Source organism: Lethenteron reissneri, chromosome 22 (genome assembly GCF_015708825.2).
Source record: "Lethenteron reissneri isolate LAM-NWPU_2019-01 chromosome 22, ASM1570882v1, whole genome shotgun sequence".
NCBI lineage: Eukaryota > Metazoa > Chordata > Hyperoartia > Petromyzontiformes > Petromyzontidae > Lethenteron > Lethenteron reissneri.
In genome coordinates, this window is record NC_083800.1 from 124,539 (window position 1) to 150,597 (window position 26,059).

Genomic DNA, 26,059 nt, shown 5'->3' on the forward strand with positions numbered 1-26,059 from the left:
GGAACCCATCCGTGCGGACCGTGGGAACGTCGGCCCAACATCCCCAGGGGCAGGACCCTCCTGATGCACAGCGAGCCTTTCCTGGATTACCAAGGATCAAAGTGCGTAGGTAAATAAATGACTATAGTAATAATATTATCGTTATTGTTGTTATATCGTGTCCCCTCTATTTGTATGGGCCACCCTCCTCTCGAGATACTTGCCCCCCCACACCTTATGAAGCGTTAACATGCAATGACAGAACACTTTTCATTTCCACAGCGACCGCATCTCCAGCTGCCGAGTCTAACAGCCGCATTTCACGGGGAGGGGCTGCGAGTGTGGGGGGGTCGGGGGGTGGAGGCAGGAGTGGGTGACCGCAGCCCGCAGTTCACCCCCCACTCCTCTCCGCGTTTCCGAGGATCGTGCCGCTACGCGTTGTCGGGCACGTCGTCCGACGTTCCGCTCCACGTGCCGGGAGCAGCTTCGGGAGCCCCGAGCGTTCCGTGGCCCGGACCGAGCGATCGGGGTCGAGAACTCGCGACGGCGAATACTCGAGGGAGAACGCCAGCGATCATTAATTCGGCACGTAGAGCGGCACGTCGGACATCGTGCCAAACAGCACGCGGCGGCACGGCCCCCGCACGAGATTAGAATCCCAGCCAGGGTTTGAACTTGCAACCTTCCGATTGCAAGGCCCAGGTCAGGTTTTGTGGGAGGCCCTGCAGCCCAAGAGTTGGCGCAGGACCGGCTTATCATTGGTGGGGGGCTGTCAAGGGGTCCTCGCCAGCTGGCTGCTTTGGGAGGCGCTCGCCTGCCCCCCATTGTGGACCTTGGCGCCCAGCTCTGCGGCGAGTCTCCCATGGACGAGTGCCACCTCTTTATCCTTCTCCATGACCTCGTCGTCACCATCATCATCGTCACACACAGGGTCAGGAGGTCGCACGTCGATCCCAGAATCTCCGGTCAGTCGGCGGTGACGAAAATGATCCGTTTCTTCACCATCATCGTCGTCGTCACCACACCCAAACTCTCCCCCTCCTCCGTCATCACGATCATCGCCATTGCCATGGTTACCAGGCGGTTCCTCCTGGTGTGTCGTGGTCCTGCTCTCCTGTCCATCGGTGATCTCCACAGTGACGTCGAGACGAGGATAGAAGCGCGCTCGCTTCTTGCCGGAACCGGGCCTTGGGGTCACGCTTTGGGTCACGCTTTGGGTCACGCTCGGGGTCACGCTCGGGGTCACGCCCGGGGTCACGCTCGGGGTCACGCTCGGGGTCACGCTCGGGGTCACGCTCGGGTTTGGGGTTGAGGCTGGGGTCGGGGTCGAGGTCAGGGTCACTGCTACTTCCTTATCGCGGCTCGGCTCCACGCCGCACACTTCTCCGCCAGCACCTTGTCCTGCACCCTGCCCGCCGTGCTCCTCCTCCTGCGGAGCCCTCATCGCCGCCGGGGGCTCACAGCCCCCCTCATCATCCTCGGAGGTCGCGCTCCAAGTGGCGGTGGTGGCGGCCGGAGAAGAAGGAGGAGAAGGCGGCGGAGGGGCGGGAGGAGGAGAAGGGGAAGCAGAGGGGCGGTAGTCGCTGGGGTCCGTGTGGGGTTCGGGGGAGCTGTCTGCACGGTGAAGTATGACCATGGCCCCCCCCAGGCTGGAGTCGGAGCTGGCCGTGGGGGGGGGGCCCACATCGAGCCCCCCCTCCTGCTGGGGGCCCAGTTCGCTGTAGGGGGGCGGCGGTGACGTGTCGGCCTGGGTCAGGATGGCCTCCTCGTAGGGCGGCAGGTTGCATACGGCCATGAGGCCTGGACAGATGAAACAGCAACATGAACAGCAACATGAACAGCAACATAACATCAAAACAACATCGACAATATCACCCAACAACATCATCAACATAACATCAACAACAAAATTCACCACTCCCATATGTACTTGGTCAGCATGCAAGAGTAGGCCAAATACCCTCTGGAGGGGTTCTCGAATAACTTGACCTGATTAAGGCTCTCATCTGGTTAAAATGCAGACACTCATGCGTGGGGGTGATAGCGTATGTGTGGGCACGTTTCTGATTGTGTGCCCATGCGTGTGCCAATGCGTGTGCTCTTGTGTTTTTGTGTCACTACTGGCACAGTGAGGAGCACAGCTGGTGCATGTGCCAGTCATTTAAGTGAACCCATGGCACCTGGGTCTCTTCTGTCACCTCTTGCCAGCGGGCCTTGACACTTCCCGTAGCCTCACGGTGCACCTAGCCTGGCACAGGTGCCGTTCTGACATCACCGTGTGGAATGGTGGCTGTTGTTGTATTCTTGCACGTACCCCCATTTGTGTGTGTCCGTGTGTGTCGCCTCAAATGAGTACCTGGTGCGATGTTTAGTGGACATCACCACTTTGGAGACAAAGGCAGCCGGGCGTAGTGCTGGCCACCCACCCCCTCATGTTCCGTGCCGACCTTCACAAGTGCTACTCGCTAACAGCCCTTGGCCCAACAGTTTGTTCAGGCTATACGGGGGATCTTTGTCTGTGTGTCTCTGTGTGACCATGCCCGTGCCACCCGCCCCCTCCTCTGCGCCACTCACGTATGTCGAGTGGGGGGCCCGGGTAGTTGCAGGCCCCCCGGTAGGCGAGCATGTCGATGCGACGCTGCCTGGCGCGCTGGTGTGAGCGCAGCTTCGAGCGCCGGTGCCGGTAGGCGCAGCAGCAGCTCAGCACCACGACCAGCGTCCACAGCAGCCAGAACCCTGGGGGGCACGGCGGCGGAGAGAGCCCGACGCCTTCCCGGACCTCGCCTTCAAGACGCTCGATGCAGTCTCAAGCGAGACATCGCGTTATCCAACCACTGCTGAATCTGTTTTCAAATTCTCTCAAAAATCTATTCTGAATTGTAAACAATTATTATTTCCACATGCAATAAATATTCTCTAGGGTCTCTCGGGTATTCTCTCAACACTCTCTCTGGGGTCCCCTGTGTAAGGTGGTGGCCGCTGCCAGCCACTGGGAGCGGTACTGCACTCACACCACAGCTCGTAGTAGTAGTAGTAGGTACTCACACCACAGCCCGTAGTAGTAGTAGTAGGTACTCACACCACAGCTCGTAGTAGTAGGTGCAGCAGCCGTTGTCTCCGCAGCAGTGGCCACTCTCGCAGTAGTACTGCTGCTCGTTGAGACCCAGACACACGTCCTTGGCCTGCGGGGGGCACGGGGTGGGTGGAGACGATGGGAGCAGGGTGGGTGTAGAAGGTGGGAGCCGAGGGTGGGAGCAGGGGATGGGAGGGTGGGGAGGGTGCACGGGGTGGGTGCAGGCGGTGGGAGCAGGGAGAGCGTGAGGGTATTGGGGTCAGAGCTCGAATCAGGGCGTGGGCTCGTGGCAGGGTTGGGTCTCCTTGTCGGGGTCGGAGGGTGGGGGCTAGAGCTCGGGTTGAGGATCAGCAGTGAAGGTCAGGGTTAGCAGGGTCAAGGGGTGGGTTGGGGCCAGGGTCAAGGGGTGGGGTGGGGGTTAGGGTCAAGGTGTGGGTTGGGGCTAGGGTCAAGGTGTGGGTTGGGGGTTAGGGTCAAGGTGTGGGTTGGGGCTAGGGTCAAGGTGTTGGTTGGGGGCTAGGGTCAAGGTGTGGGTTGGGGCTAGGGTCAAGGTGTGGGTTGGGGGTTAGGGTCAAGGTGTGGGTTGGGGCTAGGGTCAAGGTGTTGGTTGGGGGCTAGGGTCAAGGTGTGGGTTGGGGCTAGGGTCAAGGTGTGGGTTGGGGGTTAGGGTCAAGGTGTGGGTTAGCAGTTAGGGTCAAGGTGTGGGTTGGGGGCTAGGGTCAAGGTGTGGGTTGGGGCTAGGGTCAAGGGGTGGGTTGGGGCCAGGGTCAAGGTGTGGGTTGGGGGTTAGGGTTAAGGAGTGGGTTGGGGGTTAGGGTCAAGGTGTGGGTTGGGGCTAGGGTCAAGGTGTGGGTTGGGGGTTAGGGTCAAGGTGTGGGTTGGGGCTAGGGTCAAGGTGTGGGTTGGGGGTTAGGGTCAAGGTGTGGGTTGGGGCTAGGGTCAAGGTGTTGGTTGGGGGCTAGGGTCAAGGTGTGGGTTGGGGCTAGGGTCAAGGTGTGGGTTGGGGGTTAGGGTCAAGGTGTGGGTTGGGGCTAGGGTCAAGGTGTGGGTTGGGGGTTAGGGTCAAGGTGTGGGTTGGGGCTAGGGTCAAGGTGTTGGTTGGGGGCTAGGGTCAAGGTGTGGGTTGGGGCTAGGGTCAAGGTGTGGGTTGGGGGTTAGGGTCAAGGTGTGGGTTGGGGCTAGGGTCAAGGTGTGGGTTGGGGGTTAGGGTCAAGGTGTGGGTTGGGGCTAGGGTCAAGGGGTGGGTTGGGGCTAGGGTCAAGGTGTGGGTTGGGGCTAGGGTTCAGGTTGGGGTTGGGGTTCAGGTGTGGGTTGGGGCTAGGGTTAAGGTTGGGGCTAGGGTGAAGGTATGGGTTGGGGCTAGGGTTAAGGTTGGGGCTAGGGTTAAGGTTGGGGCTAGGGTTAAGGTTTAGGGCCAGGTCTAGGATTGGCGGGCGGGATTAGGGTTCGGGGTTTTAGGGCTTTAGTCTGCGGGATGTACAGTAGCACTGTACTGTATACGAATTGGCAGCGGTGCTGCTGTTGCGGTAACATCGCAACCCGGGATGTGTTCACTCTATGGGGTCCTCTCTGTAGGATCCTATGGGGTCCCTTCCCGGGTTACCCTCTCTAGGATGCCCTCTCCAGGGTCCTCTATGGTTCCCTAAAAGGGGTCCTCTTTTCAACATCCCCTCTCTCGGCTCCCCTCTATAGGGATCCTTCGACGTTACCCTAGGATCACCTCGGGTCCCATCTGTAGTATCCCCTCTCTCGGTCCCCTCTGTGGGATCCTTGCCACTACATCCCCTCTCCCGGATGCCCTTTGCTCACCTCGCAGCGGGCGAGCCGTGGCCACAGCGAGTCGCACAGCACGAGGGCGAGGAGCGCCGCCAACCAGGTCCCTTCGGCACCCCCTCGCCGGGGTCTCTGTCCCCTTGGAAAGACCCCCATGGCCGGCAGTAGCAAGGGCAGGGGAAGGGCAGGGGAAGGGCAGCCCTCTGCTGCCCACGCACACGGGGCTGCTGCTGCTGCTGCCGCCGCTGGTGCTGGACTCCGCCGCCCGCCGCACACGTGCGCGGGGACCCGGCCTGGCCGCCAGGGGGCGCCCGCGACGGGGGTTCGCTTATCCCGGCTGGGAAATCCACAACGCCCCACTGCGTACCGAGAAAGGCGCGGCGGTTATGCACCTCACATTTGCTAGAGCGGATAAGCGCCGGAGATTCTCGCCACCACCGCGGGCTCGCTGCGTCCCCTCCCGGTGCAACGGCTCCTCTCTCTGTGGGGTCTCCTCTCTATAGGGTCTATGGGGTTTCCCCTCTGTGGGGTCCTCTCTTAATCTAAGTTGTCTTATGGTTGTTATTGTTGTTGCTTGACTTGCATCCCACTGGGATTTTTGCACACAGCGTTGGTGTACGGTGTTTATTTCTGCAATATTTTGCTGTCTTTTCTTGGATGTTCTGTTTGCACTTAGTCACATATTCACTTTAAGATGTTTTTTGTTCATGTTTTTGTTTTTTGCGGTTGCACCCGATTCAAGAGCCGAATGGCTCACAGGGCTATTCCTAATAAATGAACTTGAACTCTCTTCAATGTCCCCTTCTCTATGGGGTCCTCGCTGTAGGGGTCCCCCCCTATAGGGCCCCATCTCCACCCCCCACCCCTTCTGTAGGACCCCCTCTCCAGGGTATCCCCTCCAGGGTGGCACTGACTCCACTGGAGTTAAAACTAAACTCTGTTTATGTGGCCAGGTAATGCCTACAGGTAATGCCTACAGGTAATGCCTACAGGTAATGCCTACAGGTAATGCCTACTGAGGAAGCGACCTGGCCACAAATGTCAGACCAACGAAGTGGCTCACCATCGTGTGGAAATTGACATCAGCCAAATACTCTGAACGCGTGGTGATGTTGATTCTAAATGTGGAGGGAAACCGCGGAGGGTCCGGAGAAAAATCCACGCGACCACGGGGAGTTCTTGCCCAGTGTGGGGTGATGATGATGGTGGTGTTGGTTCGTTTAAATGAAGATAGCTGTGAACGACCCGCAAGAGATGTGGGTGAACATAGGAGTGCGGTACAACGGGCGGTGGTGTTGCACTGCCCTGCTTAGCTTCCTGCATGTCTCGGCGCACTGCGTGTGGCAGTCCTCGCCTAGGGGACTCCCCAGTGGCAAGTGGCCCTAATAATACAATCATAATAGAAATACAATTATTATAATAATTTTATTTATGTTATTATTTCTATTATTTATTTTTACCTACGTGACTTTACCGACAAAACCTAAGAGTATAACATCGTCATGGTCTATGCACTGCTGGATGAAGGTCTCCAGACGCCGTCGCCGGCGAGTGGCAGGCTGGCTGGCGAGGTCTCGCAGCGACACGTGGCTGGGTTCGAGACCCCCACCGGGACACGTGCGAGGAGCGGTGGCGCAGCGATTAACGCGCTGCGCTACGAACCCGGCGATCCCAGCTCGATCCCCGACAGCAGAGACGAATATCTGAACCAGTCGCGGGCCTCCCCTAGGTCGACTCAGCCTCAAACGCGTGTTACCCGGTGGTGTGTAAATATCAGCACCGGCGAGACAAACGCAGCCGGGCGTGGGGCTGGCATCGCACCGCCCCCTTCGAGTGCCGCTCCGCCCTTCGTAGGTTGCAACTCGGTAGCTGCACTTGCCCCAGTTGCCCCGGCAGTCCGGTGAAGGCTACCCGGGGAACCTTTGTCTGCTGTGCTCCATTGACCGACGCTAACGGCGGAGAGCCGAGTCGGCGATCCGGCCCCGAGTTGCGGCGGGAAGAATCGATCAATCGGCAATGGGTCGTGGGGACTCGCGCCCCTTGGAATCGACGATTGGAAGGATGGGAAGGAAGCGGTGAGGATCAATCACCCCCCCTTCGATATTGACTCGCTCCGCTCTCATTGATTGATAAACTGTGCGCTTTGCAAAAATAGGAATCGATTTGGCTATTATTCGCTACGTAAGGTGATCGATTACCCAAATTGAGTCCTGTATCCTCTACAAGTGCGAATCGAGCGACCTTATTACTCTATTTACTACCTTTAAAATCCCGATAATCGTAAGAAATATATTAATCGACGGTTCTCGACAAACTTAACCGATTTACCAACGCAATTACGAATCGGCGACCCTAATCGACGATCAATTAGGCCGGGAATCGACGCGACGGCGCGAATCGCGAGGAAAGGGAATCGCGAGTGAGACCGCGCGCGCGCCCGCTCCACCGCTCGCTGCTCGGAATCTCCGCGCCCCCCCCCCCCACGCGGAGCCCCCCAATCGGAGCCCCCCAATCGGAGCCCCCCAATCGGAGCTCGCGTCCCAGGCCGGCGGAGATGGTGCAGCAGGAGGGGGACCCCCCCCACGAGGCGCACGCGCCCCCCATGGCGCAGGGAGGAGCGGCGCACGGCGGCAGCGGCTCCAAGAGGAAATTCTCGTGCGGGGTGGTGGAGGGTAGGCGCACACACACACACAGACACACACACACACACAGACACACACACAGACACACACACACACAGACACACACACACACAGACACACACAGACACACACACACACACAGACACACACACAGACACACACACACAGACACACACAGACAGACACACACAGAGACACACACACACAGGGTGTGGAGGGTAGGCGCACACAGACACACACACACACACATACACAGACACACACACACAGACACACACACACACAGACACACACACACACACAGACACACACACAGACACACACACACAGACACACACAGACAGACACACACAGAGACACACACACACACAGGGTGTGGAGGGTAGGCGCACACACAGACACACACACACACATACACAGACACACACACACAGACACACACACACAGACACAGGGTGGTGGAGGGTAGGCGCACACACACAGACACACACACATAGACAGACACACAGACACAAACACAGACACACACACAGGGTGTGGAGGATAGGCGCACACACACACACAGACACACACACACAGACACACACACAGACACACACACACAGACACACAGACACACACACACAGACACACACACACAGACACACACACACAGACACACACACACAGACACACACACACAGACACACACACACAGACACACACACAGACACACACACACAGACACACACACAGACACACACACACAGACACACACACACAGACACACAGACACACACACACAGACACACACACACAGACACACACACAGACACACACACACAGACACACACACACAGACACACACACACAAACACACAGGGGGGGCAGCTCCGGCGTGCTCTGTCCACAGCTGCACGGATCCGCGCGGTTAACACCGAAACTCGATTCATCCGTCAGCTTCGTTCGTCGGTCGCGTCGTTTATCGCCCAGATTGAGTGATGGGCATCGTCGTCGCTAGTCGTGCTCGATCCACTGCTGGACGAAGGCCCTCGCAAGCCGTCGCCTCCCCTCGCGGCCCGGCGGTGGCAGCAACATCCATCGGGCGCCTGCACAACGAGCGGAATTTATCGACCCATCGCGTGCTGATGTTCATTATCTGTGAGGAGTGTGCCTCTAAACATGAATATCGCCTTAATTGTCTGATAAAAATATAATCAATCACTGCGCAGTGATTTAGAGCCACCACTCATTGGGAAGGGCCGATCGAAAAGTGCTGGGATTGTGTTGACAATTCCACGTTACTATGGCGGTGAGAGAACCCGCTGTGTAATTACGACAAAGCGGTATCTGCTTTATCTGCTGGTGGCGATGATGATTGTGCTGATGTGCACGTGCTGATGAGCGTTGTGATAATTGTTGTGATAGTGATGATGTGGGTGATGCTGCTGCCAATGATGAACCGCTGAATGGAGTTGTGATGATGATGGTGATCATTCTAGCGGTGATGAAAGCGGTGACGGTCGTGATGATGATGATGGTCGTGATAAATTGTTTTGTGGGGATGTGCTGTGTGGAAGGGCCATTGCCCGAAGCGTCGCCGATTAAATCAGAGGTGGGACAAAGTCATTGTTATGCAAGTCCAAGTCGAGTCTGAAGTCATCAAATTCATGACTCGAGTCTGACTCGAGTCCAAGTCACATGACTCGAGTCCACACCTCTGCCGATTATATTTAATATGTTTAATGTTCTTTTAAGACCGAATGTGGCGAGTTGTTTGGTGCTCCTGCTGCCACAGCTCTGTATATAATTGTCATGTGCTCGCTGGTGGTGGCAATAATGGTGATGTCGATGGTGATGATGGTGGTGGTGGGAGTGAGGATGATGATGTTGTTGGTGATGATTCGCCTCAAGTCGAGGGACTGCACCAATGCCAGCAGCGCCTCGTAGTTCTACAACGCCTGCGCTCCTCAGAGGGCTGACGAACCTTCGCTGCTTATTGCATTGCGTCAATAAAACGCGAAATGCACAAAAACAAACACACGCACATTACACGCTGCTGTATAAACCTCGCTGGGGGTTTATGGTTTATTTTTTTTCATTGCATCTTGAAATCTCGCCTGGCCGAGACCCCTTCGGCCTTTCCCTGCCTGCGGGCTCCCCCCACGTCGGTCTCGGCGTGGCAACTAGCCGAGCGCCGCTGTGCCAAGGCCTCAGCGGTGTCGTAGTTGCTGCTTTTGTTCGTAATATAATTAATTTTTTGTGGTGGTTTTTAAATCTATAGTGCTTTTTTTCTTCTTGTTTGGGTCAAATTATGAATTAAAGCTGTCGCTACAGTGTTGATTGCGTTGTGAATGCAATCACGGTCTTTGGTGGTGCCGTTGTTGAATGGCGAGTTGTTGTTGCTGTGGTTTCTGTGGTTGTTGATTTGGGTGCTGACACATTCTTTTAAAAAATTCATGTTTTTGACTTTGTGGATAATGGTGTTGTCATAGTTGTTGTCATTGTGTTTATTGTTGATGCTCATGGCATGCCTGTTGATGTTGTTAAAGTACTTGTAGTTGTTTGTTCCTGTATTTTTTCTGTTTTTGTGGTTGCCGTTCTTGTTGTCGATGCTGTTATTTTTCCCTGTTGATGTGTTCGTTGTTCTGGACGTGAACTTGCATCCACAATAACCGCATCTCGTGTTAACGCTAAAGGAGATGTGTATATTCGGCGGCGCTTCGGGCAATGACCTGAGCACATGTGGGTTCCTTTTAAGGCATCATCATTATTACTGCTACTGATGCATGTGTGGAGTTTCTTGTTCGTTGTGCTTGTGCATCACCACCAACGCAGCAGCATCACCAAGTGATTTGTGTCAGCTTGTTTGAGGATAATACATTTATTTATTTAACACTAAAATGAAAAAAAATAATGCGGTGACAACAATTACAATCACAACCATACAAATGTAAGTCCTTGGTGACATTTAGACAGCAATCATTAATTACTGGCATATACATTCACTCCACATCTCCCGAAGCTCTGTACCGAATATCAAAACCTAGCATCATCACATTGTCTCTGTTCCTCCATAGCACATCATCATCATTAACCGACTTCAGGGGTGCAGCATTCCAGACCCCTGCCACTGCCTCTTCCCTAAGTAGCGAGGAACCCCTAACAAACCCCTACTCTGGACTCCCTGGCTGGGGTCCCCTTCTCTCTGTCTCCCCTCTCAGGATTCTACGGGAGACCATGGACCATGGAGCAGAGGAAGAACCTCTTCAAGCGGTGAGGAACGTGGCGCCATGCACTCACCCGAGCCACCCCGAGTGCATTGCCTCACTGCATTCATTGCCAGTGCTTGGCTGCTGGCGTCTGGTTGTAAGTTGCTGGTTGCTTCGAATGCTGGTGCTCGGTTGCTGATGCTGAGTTGCCAATTGCTTTTTTTACTAGTTTCTAATTTCTGGCTGCATACATTACTGATGCTGTTATTTGCATTGTTTGTTGATGCTTAGTTGCTGATGATTCGTTGCTAGTTGCTGGTGCTCAGTTTCCTGCTCCTCGGTTTGCATCAATTGCCGGTGTTTGGTTGCCTGTTGCGGTGCCATTGGAACGTACAATCCAATGCCACAGTAGTTACAGTACAGAACTAAACTGGGACTGCCCGCTCCAGCATGGAGAGAGAATGGAAAGCACCATGGAGATGCAGATAATCACAAGGCAGCAACGCTTTGCACCCTTGTAAAATGTTGAGCTTAATGAGTGCGATTTTTAAAACATTTCCGATATTTAAAAGATTTTAGGCCTCTCCCAAAGATGACACCCGTTACACGCGGGTCACGGTATTTCCACCAACGTTATTTTGAGGGCAAGTGAGCGGCGCATCTCATCATAGCGGATGTGCTTTCGCCCGGCAGGATGCAGCGCTGGGGCCTCAACACCTACATGTACGCGCCCAAGGATGACAGCAAGCACCGCATGTTCTGGCGCGAGATGTACTCCGTGGAGGAGGCCGGTAGGTGTTGTGGTGGCGGCTGCGGCAGCTATGGTGTCGGAGTCACTGAGACTCTCGGCTGCCGGCGTGTGCTGTGGTGTTCTGGTTCCGTTTCCTTGTAAATGGTCGCTTGTTCCTCGTGACCGCGGTTCGCAGTTAGTGCTTGCGCGTGTGTTCAGGTGGAGAGATGATTGGTACGGGGCAGGTCTGGGCACGAGAACATCCGGAGAGCTGAGGTTTAATCATTTAAAGGACTTACAAAAGGAATTTGTCCAGCATCCAAACTCGGGACCCTGTTGAAAAATGGATTTGAGATCAGAGGGTGTCCTAGATAAATAAAGGAGGATTGTTTTTATTTGGCAGTATGGTGTTGATTAGATATGCGTATGTTATAATGCCAAGATAAACCTCCTGTAACAACCCTCAATGCGCTCTCCTACCTCTCCCCTCTCGTCGCACTCTACTCCACACAGTCATGCCTCTCCCCTCTCATTTCACCATACTCTTCTCGACACTGTCACCCTACTCTTCTCTACACTGTGCTGAGAGGCGCTTTCAGGAACCTGAATACATTTCTCAGAGCTGAGCCAATCGGCGTCAACAACCGGAAACACCAGCAGCAGCTGGCAACTCCTCACGTAATCGACTGAAGTGACCTGCTCCATTCAGTTCCTTAAGGAGCTCCCAGCACATTGAACGAAACGTCGGACATCGTACAACCCGAAAGCACATTGGAGAAGTCCACAGAGCGAGTCTCGTGCAGGGCTCTGGTGCGGTTCTCCGTAGAGGCTGGCTGGTTTTCGCTGGTTCTTTTGCGCCGCCGGTGGTGTGAGCCATGAGTGGCTAACGCAGGTCGAGCCGTGCGACCCGCCTCCCCTCCCACAGATCAGCTGATGTCGCTGATCGCGGCAGCGCGCGAGCATGACGTGGAGTTTGTGTACGCCATCTCGCCGGGCCTCGACATGTCCTTCTCCAACCCCAAGGAGGTGGTGACACTCAAGCGCAAGCTGGAGCAGGTGCGCTCGTACCGTCTCGTGTGCCCAATTTTTCACTGTTCATGTCCACGTGTGGCCCCTTTTGTCAGCACGTTGCTGGACAAGGATCTCCCCACAGTCGCGCGGGTCGTGGGATCGGGGGTCATTTGACTGTACTTCTCCACGTTGGCCCACTTGTATATAATTTGTATACATATAAAAATATCAATTATCACGTGTGCGATTGGGTTCGTGTATTGCAGGCTTAAGAATCAACATTGAACCATGAGACGGGACATTCTCATTCATCCCCTCCTCCCCCCGTATTTCCCTTGCCTCTCCCCCTCCACGCAGGTCTCTCAGTTTGGCTGCCGTGGATTCGCCCTTCTCTTTGATGACATCGACCAGAACATGTGCCCTGCCGACAAGGAGGTGTTCACCTCGTTTGCCTACGCGCAGGTGTCCGTCACTAACGAGGTCTACCAGCACCTTGGCGAGCCCGCCTCCTTCATGTTTTGCCCGACGGGTGAGTGCGTGCGGCCGCCCCTCGCTCCCGCCTTGGCGTGACTCCAGCCCCAGCGGTCGTGTGTAACGGGGGGCGGGGTAGTCGCAATACCTCTCGTTAAGATTGTTCAATATCAATTACATTTTGTGGTTAGTTGTGTTGCTTGTAGGGACTTTAACCTATAGAAAACAGACCCATTTGATGAAAAGGTTAATGAAAACAAAAAACGGTGCTTAATGAATGAGTCCTTTTAGCCTAGGCGATGACGTCATATGCCACGGGCGAGCCTTGCTTCCCCATGACGTCGTCACGCGTGACGTCATCTCACGATGTCGCACACGACGGGTGGCTGGATCCCAAATTTGAATCCAGGCTCTCGGCGTCTCTGACCCCTGAGCCACGCAGCCTCCTGCCCTCCCTGTTGATTGCGAGTGGCTCTTTGTCTTGGTGCGGCGTGCAGAATACTGCGGCTCCCTGTGCTACCCCAATCCCGCGCAGTCTCCGTACCTGCAGACAGTGGGCGAGAAGTTGCTACCCAACATCGACGTCCTGTGGACAGGTGCGTACGCGCCCGAGACCCTCGCACACGGTTTTAAACGGAGGGCTTCGGTGGTGGCAGGGTGGCGGTAGTGCAGCGGTAACACTTGGGCCCCGCGGCAAGAAGGGCCTGGGTTCGATTGCCGACTCTTTCGGGGGTGCCTTTCCACCTGGAGTTTGTCTGTTCACCCCTCTTCTCCGTTGGTTTTCTCCAGGTTCTCCAGTTTCCTCGCGTGGCTAAAATAATCATACAGTGCAACTGTTAATGTATTTAACCAAACATCGCAATGCTGAAAAATTACCGAAAAAATTTTCAGTTGTCATTACACTGCACCATTATCCCCTACTGCAAGAACTTAGCAGGACCCTCCTGAAAAAAATGTCTTGAGACTCAGTGAGGCTTTCCTGGGTTAACAAGGACAATCACAGAAATAAAACAAAGTAAATTAACAACGTACTGGTTGAGATATAGATTGGCTGATCCTTGTGGTTTAGCATTATTCATCCCACTAACGTCCATAATCCTTTTTAGGTGAATAGGGAAACCAGATGGATGGACCGGTCCCCACCATAGGAATATGTAATTTCCTCCACCGGTTCGGATGTGCGCCACTTACTCGTGTGCCGCCACCGCAGGCCCCAAGGTGGTGTCCAAGGACATCTCCCTGGAGTCGGTGGAGGAAGTGTCCAAGGTGCTGAAGCGCCGACCCGTCATCTGGGACAACATCCACGCCAACGACTACGACCAGAAGCGCCTCTTCCTGGGGCCCTTCAAGGGCCGCTCCTCGGAGCTCATCCCCCGGCTCAACGGCGTCCTCACCAACCCCAACTGCGAGTTCGAGGCCAACTTCGTGGCGGTGCACACGCTTGCCACGTGGTACCATTCCAACATGCACGGCGTGCGCAAGGATGCCGTCATGGGTCAGTTTTGGCGGTTGGCGTTGTACTTGTTGTTGCGGCGGTTGTTGTTGCGGTTGTGACGGTTGTACGCATGTTGAACTTCTTTCGCACCGTACGTAGCCAACCGTGCTGGTCGGAAGTGACGGTTGTTGTGGCGGTGAGCACACACTGCAGCCAGAGTGCTACCTTGCTCCCCATTACACACTTTGCCACCCCTGTGATGAATTTGTATTGTTGTAATGTTCCGACCTGCCCCGACTGGACATCTGTGAAAAAGACCAAGCTCATTGGATTCCTTCAGTATAAATAAAGATTCTGATTATGATATCTCCGGTGATGAAATCGCGCTACTGGCTACGTTCCTGCAAAATTCAGCATTGATTTAAAATAATCCTAATCGCTGCTTATGGAGCTGTTCGTCATCTCGTGCCTTCATATTTACAGGAATGGCTGACCTCTTACACTCCTAGTTGACGTGCCAAGAATCGGTCGATCCTGAACTTGTGGTGGATCCGAGAAGTTGCCTCATATCAGGAAGTGCCAGGGAGCTTCAGTTGGGCTGCTCGCTGCCTCCCAAGTTACATCAGAATTGCCGCTGGCTCATTGGAATCGACAAAATCAAATTTAACGACCGTGATTTGTGCGAGAAAGCCTCCCTCTTTCACGCCGTCTAGGAGCACTTCACGCAATAAGAGGCCTTGCGTCTGATCTCAACGCTTTCCAAAGGGAACTTAAACACGTAAAATGTTTCTTTGACAGGACTTGGCCCAACATCCTGCGTGGGTTACATGTGGTGTCTTTGTGCGCGTGTGTGTGTGTAGCAGGCAGCGAGGACAGCACGGTGTCGGTGCAGATCAAGCTGGAGAACGAGGGCAGCGACGAGGAGCTGGAGACCGACATCCTCTACAGCCCCCGCACGGCGCTCAAGCTCGCGCTCGTCGAGTGGCTCCACGACTTCGCCGCCCAGCAGCCCAGTGAGCCCTCCCCTCACCCGTCTGCTCACCTGTCCACTCACCTTTCAACCAGTTGAGCCCTCCACTTACTTGTCAGCTCACCTATCGGCCAGGTGACACCCTTACCTGACAGACACAAACAACACCCCCGCCCACCCAGCAGGCACTCAAGTAACCTTATTCAAACATTTGTTTGTATTATTGTTAGCTTTGGATTGGATGAAACCCAGGCTGCCCTTGCCAAAGAGGCGATGACGTTTCTCGCGTCTCACCGGACTCGTGTAGCCTGCCGGGTAAGGAAGGGAGATTCACCGACTCGCTACACCTGCCCAAGAGCCGACTCTGCTGGCAAGTGCTGGCTGAGACGCGGCTAGGGTTGATAAATGGTAACCTGCTAAACCGGCAACCGCTTTCAGAATTGGTTACTGGTTTCTGACCGATTCCCATGGCACGTCGGAGGCGTTTGTGGACGTACAAACAGCACAGTAGCCTAAGCCACCACGTGGTTGATTCTCCCACATTTCTTTGTTTCAAAGGTAAATGCGCTACATTTATTGGTCTGGATGTTTTTACTCGGCTACCAGTTACGCAAGCAATACTACTGTAACAGCCATGGTCGTGACCCCCCTCCCATCCTCTCCTCTTCCCTCCCTCCCCCTCCATCCCCCCTGCCCCACAGGGAGACAAGTGACAGGGAGCGGACCCAAAACCAGCCTCAGCAACGTCATCACCGTGTCCCTGCCGGCTGCCTCCATGGCAACCGTTAGCACCTCCATCTACCAGCAGCCCATCATGTCTTCATCCTCCACCACCCTGCCAGGTGGGGGCCCTCCCTCCAATTATAGTTGTAGTTTTCTAATACCATCCCCTTGTCTCCTCATCGCTCTCCAGCACTCAATCCCCACGTGTCCCTTCTCTCCCTTTGTCTCCCTTTGTGTTTTTCCCTTTGTGTGTCTCCGTGTATCTCTGCGCTTTGACCCGTGTCTACCCGTATCTCCCCAACAGCTTCCCCGGACTCCGCGATCGACCCCAAGCCGCTCTTGGGCATTGACGAGGAGGTGGAAGAGGAAGGCGGAGACCTCGTTAAAGGGGGGGACGATGTGGATGATGGCGGTGGCAGCGGCGGTGCCGTCGACGACAGCGCCGGTGCGAAACCAGTGGTGGAGGAGCCCATGGAGACGGCGGCGTGCGAGAAGCCGGACTGCGGGGACGCCGTGACCGCCAGCGAGCCCCGGCCGATGGACACCGACCTGGACGGCGCCGCGGGTGGCCCCGTGGCCACGGACGGGGGGCCGCCCGGCGGCACCGTGGAGGGGCCCGGCGGCACGGAGGAGGGGTCCGGCGGCACCGCGCCCGCCACGCCGCCCGACCGGGAGATGCGTCCGATTGATACGGAGCGTGAGGGAGTGGCGGAGGGCAGCCCGGCGCACGGCGTCAGCGAGGGGGTGAGTGAGGAGGTGAGTGAGGGGATGAGTGGACGAGCGAGCGAGCGGGTGATTGGGTGAATGAGCGGGCGAGAAAGGGAGTGAGTGGGCAAGCGAGCGAGTGAGCATCCAAATGTCACCATATTTGAAGTTGCTGTCCATTTTGCTTTTAAACAGAGAGGCAGTCAGAGGCAAAGGTCCTAAGCCTGAGTCAACTGCACGGACGGATGGAGGGAAGGGATGTTCCAGACTACAGTGAAGGGTGGGGTGGCGGGGGGGCAGTATAAAACGAGCCTGACCTCTCGTTGGGGTCATGCTCGCTCGATGGCATCCCGTCCGTAGCGTTCACCCCGCGAAGCTCCCCGTGCGTCCCTCTCTCCTCGCTCTCCAGGTCGGAACGCCGGACTTCCTGCGTGGCAACATCGATGCCGTCGTTGTCGAGGAGGAGGAGGATGGGAGGAGCATGCAGGCCGAGGCGTGGCCCATGCAGACGGACGATGTGATCCCGTGCGGCGGTGCCGGCACGGCGGCGGGGAGCGGGGGAAAGTCCTCGGCCGTGGATCCGGTGACGGCCGACGACCTGGACCTCCTCGCCGACCTCTTCTACCTCCCGTACGAGCACGGGCCGCGCGCCGCTCAGCTGCTGCGCGAATTCCACTGGCTCAAGGTCAACAGCAGCGCCGTGGGCTGCAGCCGGAGCGTCGCCGAGCCCAACAAAGAGCGCGTGAGTGCAGCCGTCTGTGGTGCCGTGTGCGGTGCCGTGTACTGTAGTATGGGAGGTGCTGTGGGGAGTGATAGTGGAGTGTTTAGCACGCTGGACTACGAACCCGGCGACCTGAGTTCGATTCCTGCACGCAGCCAACATCGGTGACGATTATCTGAACCGGTCTTGGGCCTCTACTAGGTCGACTCAGCCTCAAATGAGTACCTTGTGCCATGTGTGGCGTGCCGGCCTTAATAGGCGTTCCATAACAGTCTCTTAAGGTAATACGGGGATCTGTGATTTTGGTGCTTGTGTGTGGTTCTGTTTATGTATGTGTAGTAAGTTGATGAGGAGACGATGAGGAAGTTGAGACACACTGTTTATTAACTCCGGGACAGATACAATAGTTGAAGGGGTATCGGCCCCTTCACCCGTACTATGGGAAACCCACCCTAGTACTAAGCCCTCTGTCCTGTCCCCCAGTCCTCCTCTACTGGGCTACGGAAGGCTGACTCATCTGGCCCTGGCAAGCACAGATCTCGGCACCAGCTAACCAGCCTTGCCCTGATAAGGGCAGCGGTCTGGAAGCTCTTGGGCCGCGCCACTGGCTTACCCGGCTCGGCCCTTATAAGGACGGCGAGACCGGGGAGTCCCAGGGCCTAATCTCCGAGTCTTGGATCTTCACTGGTCAGCTTCGTGTCGAACTGCCTCGAGCTCTTTGGGTTCCACCTTTTATAGGGATCGCCTCCGAGGGCTGGGGGCGTGGGCAATAACTGATGCGGACGTCGGTGTGACCCCCCGTGTATGTGAGTGCCGACAGCCCTGTGTTTGTTGTCCGCCGTTTCTCCCGTAATAACCCCTACATATGTGTAGCTGTATATCCGTGTTGCTGTGTGTAGTATCTGTGTGCATGGGTCTCCGTGTTGATGTGCGTTGCTGTGTGCGCGTGTCCACATTGCCGTGCATTTAGTTGTGTGCGGCTACGTTGCTGTTCGTGTAACGTTATGGCTGTGATGCAGTGCCTGTGCTGTGTGGCTGTGTTGTTGTTTGTTGTATTTTCAGCTGTGTTGACGACTCCATAGTCGTGTTGCTATGTCAGTGCACATGCTGTCCCTGCGCTCACTTCCCCTCTCTCTCCCTGCACTCACCCTTCCCCCTCTCCTCACCCACCCCCTTCTCTCCCCACGCTCACCCTCCTTCACCCTCCCCCCTCTCTCCCCACGCTCACCCTCCTTCACCCTCCCCCCTCTCTCCCCACACTCACCCTCCTTCACCCTCCCCCCTCTCTCCGTCGCTCTCACAGGAGGAGGAGTGGCGAGCCCGTGCCCTCGCCTTCGAGGAGCTGTGTAACCGCGTGACGCAGATGTTCACGCGCCTCTCCAGCATCGCCAACCGCAGCGTCCTCTACGACCTCTACCCCTACATCTGGGACATCAAGGGCATCGTCTCCATGGTCAAGTCGTTCGTCAAGTGGCTGGGTGGGCACAACGCGGCGGTGTGCCGTCCACGTGGGGTCCTACCTGTGGGGGGGCTGTCTCTGTGGGCGTGGGGGGCGCCTTCTGGAGGAGAGGGAGTTATAGAGGTGATCGATAGAGGGGGCAGGGAGCCAGGTTTTTCAAAGAGTTGCGCGGGTCCTTGTGTGGCACAAGCTGTGGGCGGCACCCGCCGGCAAGTGGACATTGGTCTGCCAGTAGGGGGCGGCGTTCCTCTGCGCGCTGTTCCGATTGCGCAGCGAGCCGGTGACGTGCAGAGGTCAAACTGCACGGTCGCATCTCCCCCGCGGGGACGGCCACCCATCCCGCACCGATCCCTCTCGCCACGCTCTCACCCGGCTCGCCAGCGCAGCCCGGTGCTCTCCATTCCTGGCCAAGCGAAGCTCACCAGGACTTGGCTTTAGAGAGGCGTGGCGAGCGAGAGAGCGGTTTGTGGGTAGAGTGGCGGCACGTTGGTCACCGGTGGGGCTCGGGTGGCGGCCCGTGCGGGCGGCGGGGCTGGTGGGGGGGGGGGGGTTCTTGCGGTGGTGCGCTCCCTCCCTGTCTCTCCCCAGGTGCCTGGCGAGGAGGCGGCGGGCACGAGCTCACTCGCGCAGGCAGCTTTGCCGGGGTTGTGGGCCAGAGTTCAGGGGTCGGACGAAGGTAGGAGAGTTGGTAAGGGGGCGGCTGTCGAGGCCTGTGAGCCGGCGACCCGGTTCGGTCCCTCGGCCCCGAACCGGCCTCTTCTTCTCGGTGCGTTTGAAGTACGGACGCCCGGTTTCCACTCGCAAAGAGAAATGAAAGTGATAGAGGCTTCCGCAAAATCCCACGGGAAATCTGCAAACACAGCGTGACCCAGCAATAGTGTGGGGTAGTGCAGTGTGGGATGTCTTTGTCTGTGAGCGTGTGAGTGTGCACTTGGCCTGGCACAAGCGTCGTGGTGACATCACCACCACTTAGTGGCGAATGGCGGTTGCTGTTGTGAGTGTGTGTGTGAGCGTGTGTGTGTAAATGTGTGTGATATCATGGGACCGCCATTGCCAGTATCAAAATATAAGATTAGGTTTTACCCTTTCTGGAAATAAACCAGGTGTTCAGATGTTAAAACACCAAACTGACACCTTTTGCAAGGAACCACGTCTGCATTAACTACATATACTCGTGGTCCACACCAGAGACAGCTTTCCTTAGAGCCGAGTCTCAAACAGTGTTAGACCAGATGACTCCAAAAGGTGAACAGCACAAAGAGAATACCACTATCAGGACATTAAGAGCTCGCGGTGAGCAGCTACATCATGGGACCTCCTCTGCCAAGAACATCCTCTGATAGAATATGCATATACTATGCATATACTATCAGAGCATATTTTTTATTGCATGTTCACCACAAGTATATGTGGTTAATGCAGATATGATTCTTTGCAAAAGATTTCAGTTTGGTGTTTTAACATCTTACCACCTGCTTTATTGCCAGAAAGGGTAGAATAAATTATTATATTTTGTTGTGTGAGCGTGTGAACGTGTGTGTGCGAGTGTTTGTGTGCGAGTGTGTGTGTGAGCGTGTGAGTGTGTGTGCGAGCGTGTGTGTGAACGTGTGTGTGAGCGTGTGAACGTGTGTGTGCGAGTGTGTGTGCGAGCGTGTGGGTGAGCGTGTGAACGTGTATGTGAACTTTTTCTGGTTTCGCCCTTCGCCACGATTGCTCGCGCGTCGCGCCTATGGACCGGCGGTGCATGCCGTCTCGTGGTTGTGAATGCGCGTGCCGTGTGCCGTGTGCCGTGACAGGGTGCCGCAGCCAGACCCACTCGCAGTTCCTGAGCGGAGACCAGGAGCCGTGGGTGTTCCGCGGTGGTCTCGCCGGCGAGCTACAGGTGAGCAGCGCAACACATTGCCAACGCTCGTCTCGCTACATCCTCATAATCATCATAATCATCTCTCGTTCACCTTCGTCGTGCTGGTTGATATCGCCGGGTGTGTTCAGCGTACAATGCTCCGCACCGTCCGCTTCACGCTGTGCGTTCAAGATCCGGTGATGTCATTCGAAGGGGAGTTGGCCACTGCGTGCCCACGTCCAGCCTTCAATATTCACTTCCCTCGCCCTCCATTTCCTTACCCCTGCTGCCTCATCCAGCCTCAACTATGGCACCTCTCTCCTCTATGGCCTCCCACCACGCCCCCCACCTCCCCACCCCCCCCACCTGCCCACGCCCCCCACCTCCCCACGCTCCCCACGCCCCCCACCTCCCGACCCCCCCACCTCCCCACGCCCCCCACGCCCCCCACCCTCCCACCTCCCCTATGCTCCCCACGCCCCCCACCTCCCGACCCCCCCACCTCCCCACGCCCCCCACGCCCCCCACCCTCCCACCTCCCCTATGCTTCCCACGCCCCCCACCTCCCCCACCTCCCCACGCTCCCCACCCCCCCACCCCCCCACGCCCCCCACGCCCCCCACGCCCCCCACGTCTTAATGGCAGGTGACCCACCCTGCCCCTGCCAGACCGGGGCAGGGTGGGTCACAGGTCAGCTCGGCGCGTCAGGTCGCGACGGGAGTTCCCGCGCTGTCGGCTCGCACTGATTCCCCGTCGTGTCGCGTGGCCCCCCCAGCGGATGCTGCCCATCGACGGCGCCAACGACCTCTTCTTCCAGCCGCCGCCGCTGCCCCCCACGGCCAAGGTGTACACGATTCGGCCGTACCTCCCGCAGGACGAGGTGAGCCCCCTCCCCTCCTCTTCTTCCCCACCCCCACCCCCGGCGGTGCCGTCTGACCGGTGCCGGTGTTGGTGCAGGAATCGCCTTTCCCTCGGCGCTCGGCGTAGATCCGGGCAGTGGACCGCGCGAGTGGTCATGTGACCACCAACGAAGAGGGTTGGTGGATCGCAGGAAGTTGTGTGGGCCTTGCTGGCCTCACGGGGCTGCGGAATTGTAACTTATCCCCTTGATGTACACGGTGGGTTTTCGCCACGCTCCTGTTATTTTACGAGGAAATTTGCCCAATATGGCAGGACCCTCTGTAAGAGCATCTTGAGACTTGGCGGGGCTTGGCTGTGTAGACGGGGGTGGGGGGGAGATGCGAGCGTTCTTGTCGCGTCTTCGCCAGGCCGCCGCCTACAAGGTGTGCCGGGAGACGTACGCCGACGGCTTGGACGGCACGCAGCTCTTCCCGGACAACCCCGACCTCATCGGAGACCGGTGAGCTTCGTGTGGCGCTCCTGCCGGCACTCCAGCCAACAGTCACACGTGAACGCTCGTCTTGGCCTTGAAAACCGCCGTTTTAGATGTCTGTAACGCATCGTGTCGGTCGTGCGTAACTTCCCGTGCTTCGCGTGCGTTGTGTGAAACGTGGCGTGTGTGTTGCGTAGCGTGTGCGTTGCGTAGCGTGTGCCATGCATGTCGCGCGGTTCGTAGAGACGAGCCTGACGCGTTACGCGCGTTACGAGTCGCCCGTGCCGCGCGTGACTCGCCGCGCGTGACTCGCCGCGCGTGACTCGCCGCGCGTGACTCGCCGCGCGTGACTCGCCGCGCGTGACTCGCCGCGCGTGACTCGCCGCGCGTGACTCGCCGCGCGTGACTCGCCGCGCGTGACTCGCCGCGCGTGACTCGCCGCGCGTGACTCGCCGCGCGTGACTCGCCGCGCGTGACTCGCCGCGCGTGACTCGCCGCGCGTGACTCGCCGCGCGTGACTCGCCGCGCGTGTCCTGCGTCTCGCGAGCAGGCTGGTGGGCAGCCTGCTGTCGCTGAGCCCCGAGTATTGCTTCGTGCTGGAGGACGAGGAGGGCGTGTGCGGCTACGCGCTGGGCTCCGTCGACGCCAAGTCCTTCTTCAGCCGCTGCGAGGTGGCCTGGCTGCCGGCCATGCAGGACAAGTACACGCGGCCCGCCGCCACCGGGGACGACGCGCTCTCCCTCTCGCTGGTACGACCGCGGCGATGATCACGCCACTCGCGTGTCCCTCTGTCGGGACGCTGCCGCCACGGCCGCGTCACGGTCAGCGGCACGCCGGACCTGCTGTCCGTCAATCTCCTCGCGCAGCAGTCGAAAGAATTAGCGCGTACAGATGGGTTCACCGGTCGCGTGTGCTGGGGTAAAGTGTGAGTGCTCCCCCATCTTCTGTTGTGCAGCAGCAGCAGCAGTAGCTGCTGGATATGACGGGGAGATGGTCGGAAGCTTTGGTAGCGAGGCGCTGGCGACCACGGTGGCGGTGCTGGTGGTGGCATCGGCGGCATTGGCCACGGTGGCATCGCTGATCGTGCTCCATCCCTGTCGCCCTCCCTACTTGCCGTGCTCTCTCCGACTCGCCTCCCACTTCACCTCCACCCCACCCCCTGCCCCCACCACCCCCCCCCCCTCCGCCCAGGAGGTGATGCTGAGCTTCCACGAGGAGGCGCGGGTGCCCCCGGAGACGCTGGTATCGCGCTTCCCGTCGCTGGTGCGCGTGGACATCCACAGCCGGGTCACCGACCCCAGCGTTGCCAAGAGCATGATGGGCTGCCTGCTCTCGTCCCTCAAGGCCAACGGTACCGCTCGCTCGCTCGCTCGCTCGCCACTGCTGCCGGGCAGCAGGCGAGCTCAGGCGGCGTTCGCTGCGAACATCGCAGTGCTGACTAAACACCTCCACGTTACTCATTGGGGATCACACGCAGCAGCAGCAACGTTTCCCCCCTACTCCCGCGAGAAATTGGCAGGACCCTTGAGACTCGGCGAGGTTCTCCCGGGTAAACGAGCGTATTTATTATCATTCTTGTAATTTCAGATAATGATGCTGCTGCTGTATTTGTTGTAATGGACCACCCCAGGGACGGACCGGGCACTTGTGCTCATGAAAAGCACCACCGTTTCTCATGTGCAGTTGTGCAAGGGCATCGCCGTCTCGGATCGTGTGCTACGTCTGCCATGGCGAGATCTGGACTAATACATTAATAATACAATTGTTCACACACGCACGCTCACACACACGCTCACATGCGCACACTCTCATGCACACACATACTCTCAAACACGTACATTCTCACTCTCGCACACACACTCTCACACGCACACTCTTACACACACGCTCTCGCACACACGTACACACACACACATTCTCACACGCACGCGTACGCAGGATCGCAGGGTGCGTTTTGCGAGGTGAAGGCGAGCGACAAGGGCAACACGGAGTTCTACACCAAACTCGGATTCTTCGAGGTCCCCATGGCCGAAGGTTTCTGCAAAGACGCCGTCCTCCTGGGCCGCCCCATCTGACCCCTCCGCGCCGTCCCCTGCCCCCCGTGCCGGACTGGCTCACGCGACGGGCGGCGGCGGTGGCGGCGGCGGCGGTGGTGGCATTGCAGCTGGCTGGTGGAGCTGGGATCTCCCACTCGGTTTGGCGAGTAGGGGCGGTGTGGAGGTGTGCGTGTGTGTTCCATGGCGGTGTGTGTGGCACGGTGTGCTGCCCTCCTCCTGTCAGCAGCTGCCGGGCGGGGCTAGGCTGACACAAACGGTTGCGAGTGTGTGCGTGCGTGAATGTCTGTTGGGTGTAAGCGGGGATTCATTTCTTGCCCAATATTTTTCGGGTCACTCACGGACTGGAGTAGGTGGCGTGTGACGAGTCGACAACACATCCATAGCCAGAGGTATAATGGATGTGGTGTGCCTTGTGCGGAAATGTTTTCTGTGTCGCCAACCCAGACGGACTGGGTCGAATTTAAGCTATGGAGGTGTAATATTCTGGCAACGTCCGTGTGTGTGTGGGCGGTGGTGTGAGTTGTGTGCGATGCTGTGGATTGTGTGAGCTTTGATGTGTGGTGTGTGTGGCGCTCTGTGTGGTGGGTGACTGGGTGGCGTGTGAGGCATATTGTGAGTGGTATATGTGGTCGGTGGTCAGGTGGGTGATGTGTGCCAGGCAGTATGAATGTTGCGAGTGCCGTGCGTGTATGGTGTGGTGCGGTGTGGTGCGGTGTGCGTGTATGGTATGGTGTGGTGCGGTGTGGTGCAGTGTGCGTGTATGGTGTGGTGCGGTGTACGTGTGTGGTGTGGTGCGGTGTGTGGTGTGGTGCGGTGTGGTGCGGTGCGGTGTGAGTGACGTGCGGTGCCTCGCGTACTTCCCTTGGGCAGCTGCCGTCGTGGGGAATTTGCAAAACCAGGACCCGGAACTTTTGATGGGCCGAAGTACTGAGTCTGGATATTCCACGTCAGTGTCTCCCCGTGTCTTTGCTCACCCTCCGTGCCTCTCCGAGTCTCCCCCCAGCTCCTAATGTCTCCCCAAGTCTCCCCCTACCGCGTCTCCGATCACCCCTCGTGCGATGTTCACAACCAAACTCTGATTTTTGTTTTTATACTCGTTCTAAGCGTTCACTATCCTCTTCATCCCGGATAACGACGATGATGATGATTGTTTTTTGTTTAGCATTCCTTGAATGAATTGTTCGCTAAACCTTTTTACGGATCTCCCACCCTGATTTATGAACGTGTGGGTTCCGTTGTTTTGACGGAAATATAAACGTTCACTGATGACGCTGACGATGACGATTTTGGCGATGACTACGACAACAGCTCTGACGACGATGGCGTTCGTGACGATGATGGCGATGTTGGCTACGATGATGTACAGGTTGTTGGTGCTGTTGACCCAGATCTCACTCCACTGCCCATTGCTGCCAAGGTTGTCTCAGGCTGCCCCCGATCCCCACTGCTGCCCCTGATGCCCCTCATCCACAGTGCTCATGCCCTGCCCTGGGCAGGCCTCGGAGGTTGACCTTCCATCAGGGCAAAGCGGCGTGGCCTGGGGTGCAGCGTTGTGACCCGAGGGTGCAGGGCGGCGTGGCGTGTGGGATCTGGGGGGCTCGTCCCGTGTACATTACCTGTACATACGTTCTGTGTAGTAATAGTAGTAATAGTAATAATAATGACGACAGCGACCACGTGGTTACCACTGTTTCTGTTCCCCTTTTTTTGCGAATCGGAGCGTAAACGATGATCGTGGTGATGACGATACGAATAAAAATGTGCTGGAAGCAACAGGAAGAATAAGTGTCCTGGTGTCTGTGACCTCAGATGAATGGTGGCAGCTGCTTGGGCGCGCTGTGGAATTTGGCGAGAGTGGGGGTTGGAGGCGGCGGTGGCGGCAGCGGCGGTGGTGGCGCTGCAGGGTCTGCGTGGACGCACGGCGCGAGATTTCCCAGTGGCTC

General features: G+C 57.2%; 2 protein-coding genes across 4 annotated transcripts; one reads left to right on the forward strand and one right to left on the reverse strand.

The window, feature by feature from the left end:
- Window positions 1-294: 294 nt before the first annotated feature.
- LOC133345435 (mucin-2-like) lies at window positions 295-5,081 on the reverse strand. The gene is made up of 4 exons (XM_061556164.1): window positions 4,862-5,081; window positions 3,059-3,161; window positions 2,554-2,715; window positions 295-1,779 (listed from the first exon to the last, which is right to left on the reverse strand). The coding sequence occupies exons 1-4, from the start codon at window positions 4,979-4,981 to the stop codon at window positions 752-754; spliced, it is 1,413 nt and encodes a 470-aa protein (XP_061412148.1). The 5' UTR covers window positions 4,982-5,081; the 3' UTR covers window positions 295-751.
- A 2,233-nt stretch (window positions 5,082-7,314) lies between these two features.
- On the forward strand, window positions 7,315-25,895 carry LOC133345437 (protein O-GlcNAcase-like). Of its 3 annotated transcripts, none has more exons than XM_061556166.1 (18): window positions 7,315-7,497; window positions 10,671-10,722; window positions 11,352-11,449; window positions 12,314-12,444; window positions 12,757-12,928; window positions 13,368-13,466; window positions 14,081-14,365; window positions 15,166-15,318; window positions 15,977-16,117; window positions 16,303-16,754; window positions 17,113-17,445; window positions 18,728-18,902; window positions 20,680-20,765; window positions 21,502-21,606; window positions 21,995-22,086; window positions 22,610-22,808; window positions 23,251-23,410; window positions 23,998-25,895. In XM_061556166.1, exons 1-18 carry the CDS (start codon window positions 7,380-7,382, stop codon window positions 24,132-24,134), a joined length of 2,988 nt encoding a protein of 995 aa, XP_061412150.1. In that variant the 5' UTR covers window positions 7,315-7,379; the 3' UTR covers window positions 24,135-25,895. The 3 variants fall into 3 exon arrangements, with proteins under 3 accessions (XP_061412150.1, XP_061412152.1, XP_061412151.1); XM_061556168.1 differs by having other exon boundaries at window positions 16,303-16,742; XM_061556167.1 differs by having other exon boundaries at window positions 15,169-15,318.
- Window positions 25,896-26,059: the final 164 nt, after the last annotated feature.

Bases quoted from the DNA above. Each gene is read 5' to 3' on its own strand.
- LOC133345437 (XM_061556166.1), top strand. From the start codon at position 7,380: ATGGTGCAGCAGGAGGGGGACCCCCCCCACGAGGCGCACGCGCCCCCC. The intron at 18,903-20,679 runs GTGGGCACAACG...GTGCCGTGACAG, and splicing joins GTCGTTCGTCAAGTGGCTGG to GGTGCCGCAGCCAGACCCAC. The intron at 21,607-21,994 runs GTGAGCCCCCTC...CGTCTTCGCCAG, and splicing joins CGTACCTCCCGCAGGACGAG to GCCGCCGCCTACAAGGTGTG.
- LOC133345435 (XM_061556164.1), bottom strand. From the start codon at position 4,981: ATGGGGGTCTTTCCAAGGGGACAGAGACCCCGGCGAGGGGGTGCCGAA. The intron at 2,716-3,058 runs GTGAGTACCTAC...CGTGCCCCCCAG, and splicing joins CTACTACTACGAGCTGTGGT to GGTTCTGGCTGCTGTGGACG. The intron at 1,780-2,553 runs GTGAGTGGCGCA...TCATCTGTCCAG, and splicing joins GGGCCCCCCACTCGACATAC to GCCTCATGGCCGTATGCAAC.